The 15,793-nt window shown below is 40.5% G+C and overlaps 2 protein-coding genes across 3 annotated transcripts; one reads left to right on the forward strand and one right to left on the reverse strand.

Moving 5' to 3' along the window:
• Positions 1–76: 76 nt before the first annotated feature.
• rab5aa (RAB5A, member RAS oncogene family, a) lies at positions 77–7,991 on the reverse strand. 2 transcript variants are annotated; one of them, XM_031729386.2, is made up of 6 exons: positions 7,810–7,991; positions 4,400–4,617; positions 4,023–4,174; positions 3,785–3,907; positions 3,201–3,294; positions 77–2,746 (listed from the first exon to the last, which is right to left on the reverse strand). In XM_031729386.2, the coding sequence occupies exons 2-6, from the start codon at positions 4,563–4,565 to the stop codon at positions 2,631–2,633; spliced, it is 651 nt and encodes a 216-aa protein (XP_031585246.1). In that variant the 5' UTR covers positions 4,566–4,617; positions 7,810–7,991; the 3' UTR covers positions 77–2,630. The 2 variants fall into 2 exon arrangements, with proteins under 2 accessions (XP_031585246.1, XP_031585245.1); XM_031729385.2 differs by having other exon boundaries at positions 4,400–4,620; positions 7,810–7,990.
• Positions 7,992–8,908: 917 nt separating this feature from the next.
• On the forward strand, positions 8,909–13,146 carry otud6b (OTU deubiquitinase 6B). The gene is made up of 8 exons (XM_031729387.2): positions 8,909–9,180; positions 10,301–10,449; positions 10,681–10,782; positions 11,023–11,223; positions 11,718–11,838; positions 11,930–11,991; positions 12,100–12,206; positions 12,514–13,146. Exons 1-8 carry the CDS (start codon positions 9,111–9,113, stop codon positions 12,596–12,598), a joined length of 897 nt encoding a protein of 298 aa, XP_031585247.1. The 5' UTR covers positions 8,909–9,110; the 3' UTR covers positions 12,599–13,146.
• The last annotated feature ends 2,647 nt before the right edge of the window (positions 13,147–15,793 follow it).

Here is a 15,793-nt window from a genome sequence, read left to right on the forward strand (position 1 = left end):
TAAAAATAAAAAAATAAAAAAAAAACCTATTGAGGTCCAGAGGAAATAAAGGCACGCACACATACACACCGCCTGATTACAATAATAAATGATCAAATTTATTTCAGTATTTATTTGGTCATTACATAACAGTACTGTAAAATGCTTGCATTTAAATGTTTCCGGCTGCAAATAAGTGTTCACTGCAAAAACAAAACAAAACAAAAAAAATTACAATTTGCATCCCTATTATGTGTTAAATCATCTATTGATAAACCGCCATCGTGCCAGCTGATAGTTGTTTTACTGTTCCTACAATTATCGTCACAATGTTACCGAGATGTAGGAGGACAGACGGAGGAAAGCTCAAAAACTGTGCAGCGTGGTGTCCGACTCCTCTGGAGTTTTACAACCTGTGCCTCTGAAAGCTCACGTCTACTTACAGGGAGGAGTAGGAGGAGGAATAGTTCTGGACAAGGCATAGACAAGAAAAAAAAAATGGAGAAGTGTAAAGTAAAGAGATAATCTTAAAAACAAACAAACAAAACAAAAAAAAAACATTTGGATATATTTTTTATGACATAAATGTACAAGACAGATGGCTAAATAAATGCAATTTCATTTTTTTGTTGTTGTTAATAAACACTAGATACATTTATAAAGACCACCACTGATTATAATTTAACCATTTATATGTGTAAAAAAAAAAAAAAAAAAAAAAAAAGACAAAGAAAAAAAAGCAACAGCAACAAAACTCCAAACCCAGATTGTAGCTGTTTTTTTTCTCCTTCCTGCTAACTGTACACTTTTTTATGATTATCTAGACAACTCCCTAGCAAGCATTAGTCCTGTCACTGGTAAATTGAAAAAAGGTAGACTACACTGCAACACCTTATTTACAGTATATTATTTATATATTTATATTTATATATTTATATATATATATTTATATATCACACTGGCTGAAATCATGACAAGATATATTCATGAGCATCATTAGTGCAAGGCATGAGTAAGACAGACCTGTAAAAAGAGTTATTTACTAAAAGTACTCTATGTGCGTGCGTGCGTGTGTGTGTGTGCGCGTGTGTGTAACAATAAGGGGGGTTGTGTGTCGGTGGGACAGAGTGTGTGCTTGACAAAGGTGTGGATGATGTGTAACAGACAGTGTGTGTGTTCATGTACAGTGATGTTTAGGTCTCACAGGGAATAGGGGAAGGTTGGGAGGGGGACGACAAGTCAGTGGTGTGTGTGTGTTTAATTGTGCAAATGTATGTTCAAAAAAACCCCCCAAAACAACAAAACACACGGATAAATGCGTGTGAATAAGTCGAAGGATGTGATCTGTCACCAGACAGCAAACCCGGGCCGGGCTTTGTAAAGAATGACACACCGCCGTGTCTAAAGCACTTTCTAATCGAGAGAAGATGTCAAACATTTATGATTCCGATATTAATTAAGAAGCAACTTTACATATTGCAACTCCCCACTCACTGCTATCACCTTCGATTTACCCCCCAGTGCAAACCCAGCAGTCGAGCAACATTGACACAATGGAAAAAGTATTCGCACAAGAATAAATCGTTGAAAAGCAGAAACCCAAGAGACCGCAGTATGACAACAAAAGGGTGGTCTACACAAGGTTTATGGACGGACACATCATGAGGTGGGCAGGTGGTGACACTGACGTGTACCGTAGAGGCCTCTGCGCTGTGTTTGTAGACACAAGGGGATTTGCTGCGCAGCACTGGCCCTTGCAGACAACTCAACTCACAGAGTAAATACTGTGAAACATTGCACAATGCCACGAAGGACAGCTATGAGCAGGCACGGGCCCAGAATGGAGACAAGGTGGTGTGAGAAGCTATGCACTAGTGCTACGTTGGGTTTAATGGAGGGAGTGGGGTTATAAGGACCAACTCTTCTTTTTTTCCCCCCAGGTACGAGATAAAGGGCCCTAGAAACAACAAGAGAGACAGAATCTACAGTTTCTCTCTGCGCCCTCCACCTTTCCTCTTTCTGAGACTAACAAGAACACACTCCTCCAACCAACTTTTTCTGCTCTACTGCAGATTAAATGTGTAACTCTTTTTAACTTTTAGGCCGTCTAAATATGCTAGCATTTGCATCCACAAGTTTGACAAAATTATAGTAAACAATAATCAACAAAGTTATAAAAAATTGAACAAAAACAGAAGACTGGTATTAGAAATGCAATATTAAAGACTTAAGCTATCCCAGAAAAGAGAAGTGATCACTTCCTCCAGATGAAACTCGTGTCTACACGCTGTAAAGATGATGACAATGCGAGGAAGGGTGCTCTAATGTTTCTAATATCTGCTATCACTGATCTATCAATAATACGATAGATGTAACAAGCTCGATGGCAGAAAGTAAGACAAAGTGGTTAGGAGGCTTCCCCGGGTAGCAGCAGAACCATAGTGGAGGAAAAGAGGCAGAGCCGCAAAGAAAGATCAGTGTGATGGCAATGAATTCGTTAAAAGTGGATGGGTGGGGTGGCGAGCGCAGGGCATATTTTCTTGTTTCAGAGAGTAGGTGACACATTGCATTAGTAACTGCAGTGGCATTTGGGGCATTGACCACATTAGTTACTGCCATACAGGTTGGTAAGGAGGAGGGTGTTCTTCATGTTAGTTACTGCAGCATGGAGCCTTGGCTGGCTGGGCAGCTTCTGTCAGGTCCACTCCCCGGCTGCGCCCAGTGTTTGCTCCTGCAGGCTGAGGCTCATTTTTTGGCAATCTCTTTGCTGGAAGAAATCAAAAACAAAAAAACAAACATATAATAAAACAATTTTCAGGAAAGAGAAGCTACAAATGATAAAAAAATAATAAATACATTTAAAAAAAAAAAAAAAAAAAAAAAAAAAAAAAACCAAAAAAACATTAATCATACTAGTTTGACCTTGTCCTCCAGTTAATTTTTAACTTGTATTTAAAGCAGGAACTGAAACCCTTTAGGAATTTGTGATTGTCCAAGCCTGACAGCGGCGTCGTAAACCTTGTGTGTTTCTCAGTAGAAGAAAACTGGAGCTACAGTAGAAAGCTCAGGCAAGCAGAGAACATGCAAATTCCACACAGAAGGAGCCCTAAACTGGGCTTGAAGCCATGACCTTCTTGCTATGAGGCAACAGTTCTAACTCTGAATAACAGAAATGTGCAGAAAAACAAATATCTACAAATTGAATCCTAAAAGTTACCCACCAATGGCCATAAATATCTCATTCACATTCATAGACGTTTTGGCCGATGTCTCCATGAAAAGTAAGCTGTTGTCATCTGCGTAGGACTGGGCGTCCTGTTGACACAATGTAAACAATTTTCAATACATTCTCCAACACACATTTCTTCAGGCATAGGAGAAACACAATTAGAGGATAATTAAAAATGGAAGTCGTGGCTCTAGAATGCAGCGTCCACTTCGAAAGTGATCATCCATCCATCCACCTATTTTCCTCCCCTCATCCAACTCAGCTTTGTGGTGGGGCTGGAGACGGGTCGCCAGCCTGTCGCAGGGCTAACAGAGAGGTACAGACAGCCATTCACACTCATATTCACACCCATGAGCGATTTAGAATCACCAATTAAATAACTGTACTAACTACATGTGCTTGGACTGTGGGAGGAGGCTGGAGTACCCGGAGATAAACCACGCAGACACAGGAAGAACATACAAACTCCACACAGAAAGGTCACAGAGATATTAGATTAAAAATAAATTAATTAATAAATAAAAATTGTAAAATAGTCAAAGCCTAAGACACAGTCTAAGGTTTGTCTAGACTGACCTGGAAGTCCACAGCTCTTTTGTTGGCCAGATCAGCTTTGTTTCCTGACAGAGCGATGACTATATTAGGGCTAGCTTGTCGTTGTAGCTCCTTCACCCAGTTCTTGGCCCGTGCAAAGGACTCCTGAAAAACAAATGAAGACACGGTACCACTTGTCAACATCTAATGCTACTTTCATGTTTTAACTTGCTTTACAAGTGCTCTGGAAGGCCTGGGTCTTAGTCAAGGATGAACGTGCCTCGTTTGTGATGTCGTAGACCACAATGGCAGCTTGTGCTCCTCTGTAATACATTGGTGCCAAACTGTGGTAACGCTCCTGGCCTGCAGTGTCCCAGATTTCAAATTTCACTGTTGTGTCATCAAGACACACTGTTTGGGTTAGGAAAGCCGCTGTGGAGACAGGAAGAGATGAGTCATTTTATGCGTGATCATTAACGACACCAAAACTATATCTTTACGAGGTCATATAAACAAAAGAGCTGTGAATGTGTCAACACAAAAGCATCAGTCTTCTAAATTCTGAATGGGGACTTCTCAGGAAAACAAACAAACAAAACAAAAAAAACAGAACTGTCAGGTTGTCAGAAACATCCTGATTTGATGACATGACCTTACCTCCTATTGTGCTTTCCTGGAATTCATGGAACTGGCCCTTGACGAAGCGAAGCACTAAGCTGGACTTCCCCACAGCCGATTCCCCCAACAGCACCAGCTTAAACTGACAGATCTTATTCCCTGCATTTGGTCCATTGGGTCTCGTAGCTCCTCCTCGATTGGCCATGACCTAGTCAGATCCCAGGTATCCTGTGTGCCGAACCTCACTGTCGGGACTTCTGCTGCAGGAAGCACGAGAGCAAACATGTTCACAGAGTAAAAAAAGATATTAAACTCTAAGAGATTTGTAATTTCAAACAAATGTAACAAAACATCTGCTAATATGCTTTTCCCTTCCAATGCAGTTTAACAAGTCATAACAAGAATGGAACAGTTACTTTTGTATCGATGACAGTCGGACATTTAAGACAAATGAGCATTACTCATATATTGAAATCATGCAACAAATGTATAAATACAAGATCAGCTTCCTCTGAAAATCATTATTAAAATTACAACTCTTATGAAAACTAGAATCAGACTAATGAATAGGCTACTAGAAAAAAGTAACTAAATTTGGTAATCTTTTGACATTTTGACTGGGATATAAAGGCCAATGAAAGTTCATCAGAGCAGACTACATAAAAAAAACTGATAGATCTCTCACTCATACTTTCACACATCAAAGTCAAGCATTCACCCACTGGTATCACTTCAATTTGTTGTGAATTAAGAAGGATTTCCCACACAGAGTGTTTCAAAGAAACAGATGGTTTTCACACTGCAGTTTAGGCAACATGAAGATATTTATGTGATCAATAAATTCAAATATATTCAAATATAATTCATACACAGTGCATAGAAAATGATAGCCTGTATCAATTAGCTATCTTTTTTATCTGCAAATTATGGCTGTAAATGTAATTTTATAAGGCTAATAAATGAATTATTCTGTGAACATTTCAAGTCAGTAAAAATAACTTGTAAGCATTTCAAACATACAAAAGCCTGTTCTGAATGCATGTGCGACTTTCGACAGGCCAAATTTAGGACACTTCTTCATGAATGTAACTTACAGTAACACCAGGAAAAGGAAGCCTTGTCATGAACTACAACAGTGATTCGTGGCAAACTCGAAAGAGAGCCGGGGAAAGACCCACCCACATTACTCAAGTGTGGTACAACTGGGAGAACCATTGCATGCATGCATGTATACCATGCGTGCATGCAGTGCTTACTAACTTATTTGGGAATGAACAGCTCAGAATTTCTAAAAAACACAGACGGCTGTTGTAAGGACATAATCACGGCTTATGTCTGACCTTACAGGGTGAATGTAGTGGAATCTTGTGCCTGACCAAAAACTGGCCTTTCGCCTCGCATCAAACTCACATATATGGTGCAGTGCAATAAAGCACAAAGCAACCTTTGTTAACCACACAAGTCACACTCTGTTGAGGAGAGGCATTAATCTGTGGTGGCTGAAGGCTCAATGGCAGTTTATGAAGATGTTGTACTGAATTATATTATACTATAAGGTAGCTGTACATAATAGCATACGACACATTTCAGTGGCTGTGGCTTGAAAGGTTGTGGGACAGATTCCCCGGATACTCCAGTATTCATGCTGAAGTATCCTTGGGGAAAGCACTGAACCCTGAGTTGCCTGCAATGTCTCCATTGTGAATTAGAGTGTGTGCAAATGATAGAAAAGGTGCTTAGGTAAAGAAAAAAAGCACTTGTATGCATTTATGTGTGATTGGATGAACGAGTAGTAGTAGCTGAGACTGCTCCAAGTAGAAAAGTGCTACTTAATTATATAAGTTAAGAGTTAACACGTGCTTATAATGTTCTTATAAACTGCAAGATAACTGAGGGGATACAGCTATAAATGTACTCTGAACAAAATTGCAAAAACAGGCAAGTCAGTCTATAAAGTAACCATATTTTTGCCTCCAAATCCCTGACATCATCATCCTAACTTCTTCTTTCAGTGTCCCCTTCTTGCCTAAAAACTACAGTCAGCTAGGACTTTGCGGTTATTGCCCCTAAGCTCATGGGGACTGGTTCAACAACTGATCATTTTAGATGAGCTCTAATGACATATCTGTTTTAGCTGCTTTTAGTCTAGCCTCAGGTCCCCCAGGGTTTGGTCAAACACACTGTAAATGTTTTCTACTACTGTTTTACTTGACTGTTTAGCATTGGTAGAACATAGTTGTTTTCTGATTTCTTTTCTTAAATATTACATTTTATTATGTTCCCTGTTTATGCAAGCTCCATGTTTGTAATTGTTCTTGAGACTTGGATTACAAAATGAGTGTGCCTGTACAGCACTTGTGGACAACTCCAGTCATTTCAAAATGAGCTCTATAAATAACATTTACTTTTTTTTTTCACACACATTATGAACCTGTGCGTCACTAACCCACATCTGTGGCAAACCGTTCTTACTTGTGTCGCAACACTAAAGTCTGAAGGCATTCATATAAGGTAAAGATTTCCTTTACCTTAGCCACCAGATTTCTGGGTGTATTTCAAATAAATAGCTTTGTGGAAACGAGTCAATAAATTGACCGGCGAGGTCATGCCAAAACATTTCAACCTTATCTCAATCGACTCATTCTTGAGACGAAGTCTTGAAGACGCGCAGCAAGAAAACAAACATGCTCCAGGAACTGGAATGAGAACAGTGACCGTATTTACCCACACTCATGACACGGACTGTCAGCAAACGCTGCGCACTGCATGACTGCGACGCGCATATTTGGCTTTAACCCTCGTTAGTTGACTATAAACACACTCGCTCGGTGTTAGCAGTGGCTATCGGTCTGTTTTGATGTTAGAGGGGGCCGCCATTTTCCCCAAAGTGTTTTTGTTCTCTAGCTTGTTAGCGTTTATGCTGTTAGCAAAGCTTAGCATTCCTAGCTGTCTGGTGTCATTAGTCTCCGAACTGCTGTAAGGACATAAAAACAACACGACAGCTATCTGCACAAAACTAACGCCATAGTTTTTTTTTCTTTCGAATTGAAACCCTGATTGCCTGTGCCGTTTAGCTAATGTTGATTCAAGGGGAATAGCTGAGCCCCTCAATTAACAAACACCAACGTTAGCTTGCTGTCACTGTTAGCATTAGACCCACTGAACCCAGTCCACCTATTAGCAAAGTCACTGTAAGCCTGCCATGCTACCTGCTATACCAGACATTATTAGCCATTTGCTACTGGTATACAAGAAAACAAGCGGACTCGACAGGACAAAGGCCCGCATTTCTGCATCCCCTGTGCCACCAAACACCATCGACATCAGCTGCACTTAGCTAGCGACACAGCTAACTAACGAAGTCACCGATGACAACTAAACAAACGGCGGCGTCATGTCACCGAGCCAGCTGCAAACCACAACTCGTCGATTCGTGACAAGTACGTTACCTGAGAGCCAGGCGATGTACAACTTTAAATAGCACCGCTGCAGTTCGCACACAGAACCTGGGACACTGTGATGAGCTGGTGTCAGGGGAGGGGGGACCGAGAAAATAATTTCAACAATCCTGTCACGTCTCCTCCTTTCTTTCTTCTCGCAACTTCCCCTTAGAACCAAAACACAAACAAGCTCTTCCGCTCCCCGTGCCACGTCACACGACACGCCCGCTAACAGGCAGATGGTGTATATAAAGTTTGACTATGATCTGCCCTCCAGGATCAGATCTCGGTATCTGTTTTTAATGAGATACAAATAAAATCAGACATTAATAGTAATAAAAATTACAAATAATATTTTCATGTGTATTTGATCATACTGGGTAATTTAACAAAAGGGAATCAGGCACAGCTGATATTTAGATAGACTCGGTACAATATAGATACCTTTTTCTATAGGAATCTTGGGTTAAAAGTGACCTTGTCACGAGGACAAAGGCATTTTAATAGTCACATAGATTGTTGTTCCTTTAATTTGAAATTAATATTTACAGACAAGTATTGTTATACCCTTTTGAAAAGAAGCATGTAATCTATTTTAAACCCACTGGATCTTCTTGGCGTTTCTTCTTCTTTCATCTGCTCCCTTTAGTAGATCATCTGCCTCCATCTCACCCTACTTCTAGCATCCTCCTCTGTCACAAAAGCCCTCTGTATTCACTCCTTCACTGCATCCACAAATCTCCTCTGAGGTCTTCCTCTTCTCCTCCCTCCCGGTAGGTCCACCTTCAACATCCTTTGTTCAGTATAACCACTAACCCTCATATTCAAAATTTTTGTTTTCTTTCTCATGTATCACAGGGTTATCGTTATTCCCCAAGTTGCAAACCAGTGATAAAGATCTAAAAACAAGATACGAAGAAAGAGGAAACACTTTTTCCTGTTCACTCTTAGATAAAGAACGAGACGTGTCGAGAAAATATATTTATATAAAATATATTTAATAAAAATGTATTAAAATAAAAAATCTAGTGCCGAGACAGCCTGGAACTGTAGCACACAACATACCGAGAGGTGGCGGTATAGAGAAAATCTCGGAGTTTATCTTTGGCGAAGAAGAAGAAGCCCCACCCTCTCTTCCGGATAAGGCCATATCAGCACGTTTTATTTATTGTTCACTGTATTTGTGTGCTTTTATCTTGTGCTAACGATGAGCTACATTTTATAACAAGTCATTAATAACACATATGGTAGTCAGGTTCATGTACCTCGTAAGCACTGTCGGTGGTTGATCTTAACAGCAGCATCCAGTCATGGAGGAGGTGGAGACACCAGAGGAGCTCCTGGCAAAGCAGCACCGCAAAGAGAAGAAGGATCTGCAGGGTAGCTACTTTTAACTGTGCTCTTTTGTTTGGTGGGCTAACATTTCAGCCCTTGCTGGTAGCTAGTTAGCGTACCCCATGTTGTTTATGTGTCGGAGTGTTTAGTCTCACTTTAGCCGCTATTAAGTGACCAGCAAGTAAATAAATAATGGTCACCGCAGACGTTTCTGTGGTTACTACTGCCAGCCTTATCGCGTAGTTTGTTTTGCTTTTAGAGTAATAAACCTATAATACACAGATCAGTGTTGGGAGAAACTTTTAGGGATTTGATGACTTTAGCCCAGGGGTTGTCCAACATAAGGCACGAGGGCCAGATTCGGTCTGACAAAGACACCAATCAGGACCCACTGGACGGCTTTGGAAAATGTGAACTGTATTTTAATAAACTTTATAGTTTTTCCGAATGAAAAAGATCTTCACCATGGCATTTCATACTACACCCGAGTAATTAGGTAATAGATAAGTAATTAAACAACAGAAAAGAAATAAAAAGAGAATTTTGTCAATTAACAAAGCTTTCTGTTTTATAATTACAGTGCAGTCTTGCAAGTTAGCCACCAGAAATGCTTCTGTAATTTTACACCTTTGTTTCTTAGGGTTTAAACCCAAAGAGTCATTCTGACAGATTTCTTTCATTTGCTACTGCAGTATTTCTTGTAGAAAAACTGAGATATTTTTTGAAATCGCACTTCTTTATCTTATTTTTAGATATCTCAAGGATTAAATTTGTGGTTTAACTGCTTTACTGTGCTTTACACTGGCTGAAAGAAGGTGATTCACTGGTCTGGCTCACTTACTATGAAAGTTGGCTGTATGTAGCTCATGATGTAAAATGAGTAGCTGCTTTAGTTGACCACTGATATCAAAACATTTCTTTCACATGCCACATGTGGCAAAATAATAATGTCTGATAATGTAAAATCAGCTGTTTGTGCAGTTTGTGTAGACAGGTGCAGAAACATTTTAATCTTTTTTTAGGTGCATTAGTGCTATCTATGACATGTATCCTTCACTATGTTGGCGGTTTTGTGCATGTATAACTTTTCTAACCAGTATGCAGCATCATCTGTATTGTTGTGTTGTACTGTTTTGTTTGATGGTCTGCTTTGCATCATTTTCAGCTAAAATCCAGGGCATGAAAAATGCAGTCCCCAAAAATGACAAGAAAAGGAGGAAACAGCTGACAGAGGAGATCTCCAAACTTGAGGCTGACCTCAATCAGAAACACGAGGAGGAATTCAGGCAGCTCAAAGCAACAACTGACACAAAGGTGACTTATTATGTTTAGATGGTCGACAAATCGGGTAGAGTTTGATTAGTAATTAATGTAGAAGCTCTCTTTCATAATGGGGTAACAACTGTGAGACGGAAAGGGAAAGAACAGTTGTTAAAAGGTTTTTGTATGTGTTCAGTATACATTCAGTATGTAAATGAGTCTAGTCTTTGTGCTGTATCAGCTGCAGTTTACAACATAACCATTTCTCTCTTTACTCAATATTAGAAGGTGGAAGAGGTCATAAATGGAGTGGAGAATGTAAAGGTGGAAGATGGAGAACAAGAGGAGGCGAAACAGCCGCGAGTAACCAAAGCCCAGAAGAGAAGGGTGAGGTGCAGTTTTAAAGACTTGTGTGTTGTGAAACTTTTATGCATTTACATTTAAGGTTCTCATGAAGAAGAACACTTAGAACTCATAGTCAGTCTTCCTTGTTTACCACAGTTCACATTCATGATGTCTCCGCTTTAGAGAGGTCTCTGATAATCAGTTCTGCCTGCTAGATATAAGTTGGAGTCTAATAAATCACCCGCATTTACCTGCTTTTGACTTTTAAATGATTTTGTATAGGACAAAAAGGCTGCACAGGAGAAGGAGAGGGAGATCAGGATAGCAGAGGCTGAGGTGCAGAACCTGCAGGGTGTGAGGCACCAGGAGGGTTTAAAGCTGGCCCAAAAACTCGCCCAGCAAAAGCTTCAGATCAAGGAGATCTCCTCTGATGGCCACTGCATGTACCGTGCCATTGAAGATCAGCTGACACGGCGATCAAAGGTACATGTTGTTATAGAGGCATCTTCCACAGCATGACTTTTGTCCTGTCTTCTTTCTCTCACCCAACTGGTCATGGCAGATGGCCGCCCTTCCTGAGCCCTGACCCTCTAAAGCCTGGAGGTTTCTTCTTGTTAAAAGGGAGTTTTTCCTTCCCACTGTCGCCAAAGTGCTTGCTCATAGGGAGTCATATGATTGTTGGGTTCTTCTCTGTATGTATTATTGTAGGGTCCACCTCACAATATCAATTCCCTTGAGGCGACCATTGTTGTGATTTGGTCCTGTATAAATAAAATCGAATTGAGTTGAATAATAACTGTAGCTGTAGTTTAAATACTGAGTCAGGAATTACATAAGAAATTGAGCATTGCTGACAATCTTTGACACCTTCTGTGTTTGGAGTCTCTACAGCTTGTCATACAGAAAATGACTCGATGAGAAACTGTCGAGTTTAGACACACAGGACACATTTTCTAGTGCATTCTGTTCTATTTTAGCTCCAATTACCCACAAGTGTGAAGGAACTTCGATCCCGCACTGCCGAGCACATGAGAGGCCATCCTGACGACTTCCTGCCTTTCCTCACCAACCCAAGCACAGGTGACATGTACACAACAGGTGAGACCATCTGTGTTTTTGGTAATGAAAGTCAAACTTCCACTGCTATATTTCTTAATATTCAATTGACATGTTTGTCTTTTGCTTCCAGACGAGTTTGAGAAATACTGCAGTGATGTGGAGCACACATCAGCTTGGGGTGGACAACTGGAAGTGAGTTCCTCCTTAACTGTCATATACTGTACTATACATAGTGAAGTATTTTGTTGTAGTCTTCAATTCATTTTAATAATTTTTTTTTTAATTTTTCAAATTTTGCAGCTTCGAGCTTTGACGCAAGTTCTTCATTTGCCGATCGAGGTGATCCAGGCGGACTCTCCTACCATAAAAATTGGGGAGGAATATGACGGTGAACCCATCACAGTTGTGTAAGAATGTTTCCAAATATGTTTTTTGCTCAGAGTACAACACTATCAGTAAAAATGTGCAAATTAATGTAGTTGTAGTAAACATTTTAAATTCACAATCACAAATTTACAAACACACTTTTGACTACTGCCAGTCTAAATCCAATCTGTAATATCCAATAAATAATATTCCAAATACATGTTATAGTCATTCACATGTGACTGTTTGGATTTACATGTAACTGCATGTCAAAGCTAGGAAACTGATATATTGCGTTATTTTTTTTCCCCCTATACAATAACCTTTCCTCTGTCTCTTTGCTTGTAGCTATATGCGGCATGCTTATGGTCTAGGAGAGCACTACAATTCTGTGGAGCAGCTAAAGGACCCAGTCAACGCTGAGGACAGCTGAGAGAGAGTTAACATAAGCCTGTTGGCGTAATGCAGAGAGTGTTCAAACTTCTAACACGAAGCACCCTAAAATATGACATATTTGAAGGGAGACCCCTGGTCAAGCGAGACATTGCTGAGCTCAACAGAGAATGCTTCTGTTTTCACATCAGTTAAATGTCTGTGTTGAAGTCAGATGAGGAGAGTGAAACCTAAATGAATACATAACTTTTAAAACAATAACGTTGTGTTAATGATGATAATAATAAAAAAACACAATTGAACAGAAGTTGATGTGTGAAAAGATTTTACATGGGTCACCCCTGGCTAATCTTAATGATTATAGGGTTACCTTTTAGCTCATTTTTAGAGGCATCGCTGAATTGCATCTTTTTTTTAAGAAAAAAAATACAATTCCACTCATGCAGTTGAGGATTCAGTAGCTGCTTATAGTGTGTAACTACCAACCAAATGTGGACAACGAGTGGTTGTTTTCAGTGTTGTTTGGCTGAAATGAGCTGTTAAACGTGTAAATCATACCAAGTTACATAAATGCATACAATACCATGAGTGTGTGTGTGTCACAGCTTTATTTTGAATGTTTCTAATGAGCATCTAATGAGCATCTTATAGGCACCACAATGTATATACCATGCATTAAAAATGAAAAACCCTCACTGTCGTGGGTGTGTCATGGTAAAACTGGCCATTATAATCAATCCACTCACATTTAACACTAGAATTACTGAGCCTTTTTTTTCCTGGTGCAAGTCCCTACTACTAGATTTACTAGCCCTGCGCAAATATGCGTAAATTCCCCTGAACCTAACACCTCCTAGCACCCCATTGAGAGGCCTTCAGCTCCATTGTTCTCCTGCTTTTGTTGTGCAAACATACCCTCCCCCAACCCCCAACCAGGAGAGATTCAGGAGACAGGAGAGAACCAGGAGAAGGTCTTTCCTTCCAATCGTTGTCAGACTCAACAACAAAGTACCTGCAGCCTACAATACACCATGCTAGTTTTTATGTGCAGTATTTCTCATATGCAATATTAGTTCTTGTCAATCCTTGTCACTACATTGCATGCCTGTCCATAAACATATATACACAGAGTTGTACATATATTTATATATCCACACCTTACATAATATACATAAAGTCTAGTTATACATACATATATATATATAGATATATACATATACACACCAATATTTTTCAATACACGTGTCCATATTTATGTTTCCAGATTGTTTGTATAGTGCACTTTCAATACTGTACTCTGTGTACAGTTTGTATTTTTGCTGCTTTTGTCTTGCACTGTCCACTTTTCTGCAATGACAATGCAGATTTTCCACTTGTGGGACTAATAAATGCAGATTTGCTGTGTGTGCAACATTGGCATTTGTTTACTCAGATCCAAGGCAGGCCAAACCTCTGTCTTACAACCTTCAGAAATTCCTGCTGTATCGATACAAAAGACACACATTCACAATATATGGGTACACAAGTCTGTTTTATTTCAAAGTGTTTCAAACTTTACAGCGTTTGCAGACCCAGTGTCCATCATCCCTGCATTTGGCCCAGGTGAATTTGTGACATGTTGCACAGGTAAACATTCCACTTCTAAGCACTGAAGTGGAGAGTACCTCTCGCTGTGCAGTTTCTTTTGCAAGTTGAGGAAGTTCAAGCAGGACTTTATTCACCGTGCCCAGTAATGTTGTTTTGCCCTGCAGCAGTCTGTGCGTCAGTGACAGTGAAGTAAAGAAATTGTCCGTTGTGACGTTTCTCCCATCATCCAAAAACGGCTCCATCAGTTTCATGACCACGTTCTCTGCCAGCCTCTCTCCCTTCTGACGACTGGGGTCCTTTCCCAAGTAAGGAGATGCACTGCAGACATATTTGGTGTCCAAGTCCGTGGCCATCCAGAACTTGATCCCAAATTTGTCTGGCTTGGTTGCGATATACTGTGTGAATGGACAACGAACCTTGGTAGGGAACAGCTGTTTATCTATGGTCATGTGTTCTCCTGGAGTGAAACTCTTAGCACAGTTCTTGTTGAGCATGTCCAGATGTCGGAGATCACCGCAAATTTGTCTGTTTTCACCCGTTCTGCCCGCGTGTCCTTGTCATCAAATCGAAGGTGTTGCATAATTGAAATGAATCTATCTCGGCACATTGTCTCTTTGATTACTGGCACCAGAAATCTTTCTGACCAGCAATCTAGAATGACACATGATTGCTCTTACAAACAGAATTGAAATGAATGCCATCAGTTCATGAACTGACAAATTCTAGTCCCGCTCTGTTCTGCGGACTTGATGGACCGTACACTCCCCGATGGCCAGAAGCATTCCCAGGCTCTAACAGGCAAAGGAAGCTTTGGAGCACACTTGTAATCTTACGCTGTCGGAAGATAAACAAATAGAGAATGGTAAATTTACATGAACCTCACTCTAAATGGGTTTATATAAATATTATATGTAACATGGCAGTGACAAACCTTAGCAGACTCTGTGGGTCCAGCTTGCGCAGTGAAGCACGAGCGATTTGCTACTGCACTGGGCATTCCAATGTCCTCCTCTGCCCACACAGTGCCATCTTTTGCCGTGTGGCTCTGGCTGGGCTTTCCAGTACCACGGTGCCTCTTCCGTGGAGGCATGTTGGGTTCTTGTTCCGTCTCCTTTTCAGATTCTTCTGAGAAGGTATCAGTGGCCTGTTGGACAAATGAAACCTCTCCTCCATCAGAATCTGCTTCGTCCATTTCCTGAAGCAAGGCCAAAGCCTGTTGCGCGGAGAGGTTCTTCCTGCGTGGCAGTGATACGGAGGCCATCCTGATGTGCGTTCTCAGAAATGCGAACAAGAAATGATTCTCCCACCTGGGTCGGTCTGCTTTTATGCACAGCACTGTGCTGTAGTCAAGCAATACCACCACATACACAGTGACAATGGAACAATGGAAGATCTGTGCTGAGAGTCAAGGAAGGTGTGAATGTGTGTCTTTTATATTTGCAGGTCAGTCAATGTGTGGGATATTTTGTATAGATACGGCAGGCATTTCTGAAAGTTGTAACACAGAGCTTTGGCCTGGCTTGGATCTGAGCAACTCTGAGTGAGCAAATGCAAATGTGCCAGGCCTCAAGGAAAATGGGTGCTTTGCACAACAAAAGCTGGAGGAGAAACGAGCTGACGACCTGTGAAAATCTCAGCAGGGGTGATT

The sequence above is a fragment of the Oreochromis aureus genome, linkage group 22, assembly GCF_013358895.1.
Source record: "Oreochromis aureus strain Israel breed Guangdong linkage group 22, ZZ_aureus, whole genome shotgun sequence".
Taxonomy (NCBI): domain Eukaryota; kingdom Metazoa; phylum Chordata; class Actinopteri; order Cichliformes; family Cichlidae; genus Oreochromis; species Oreochromis aureus.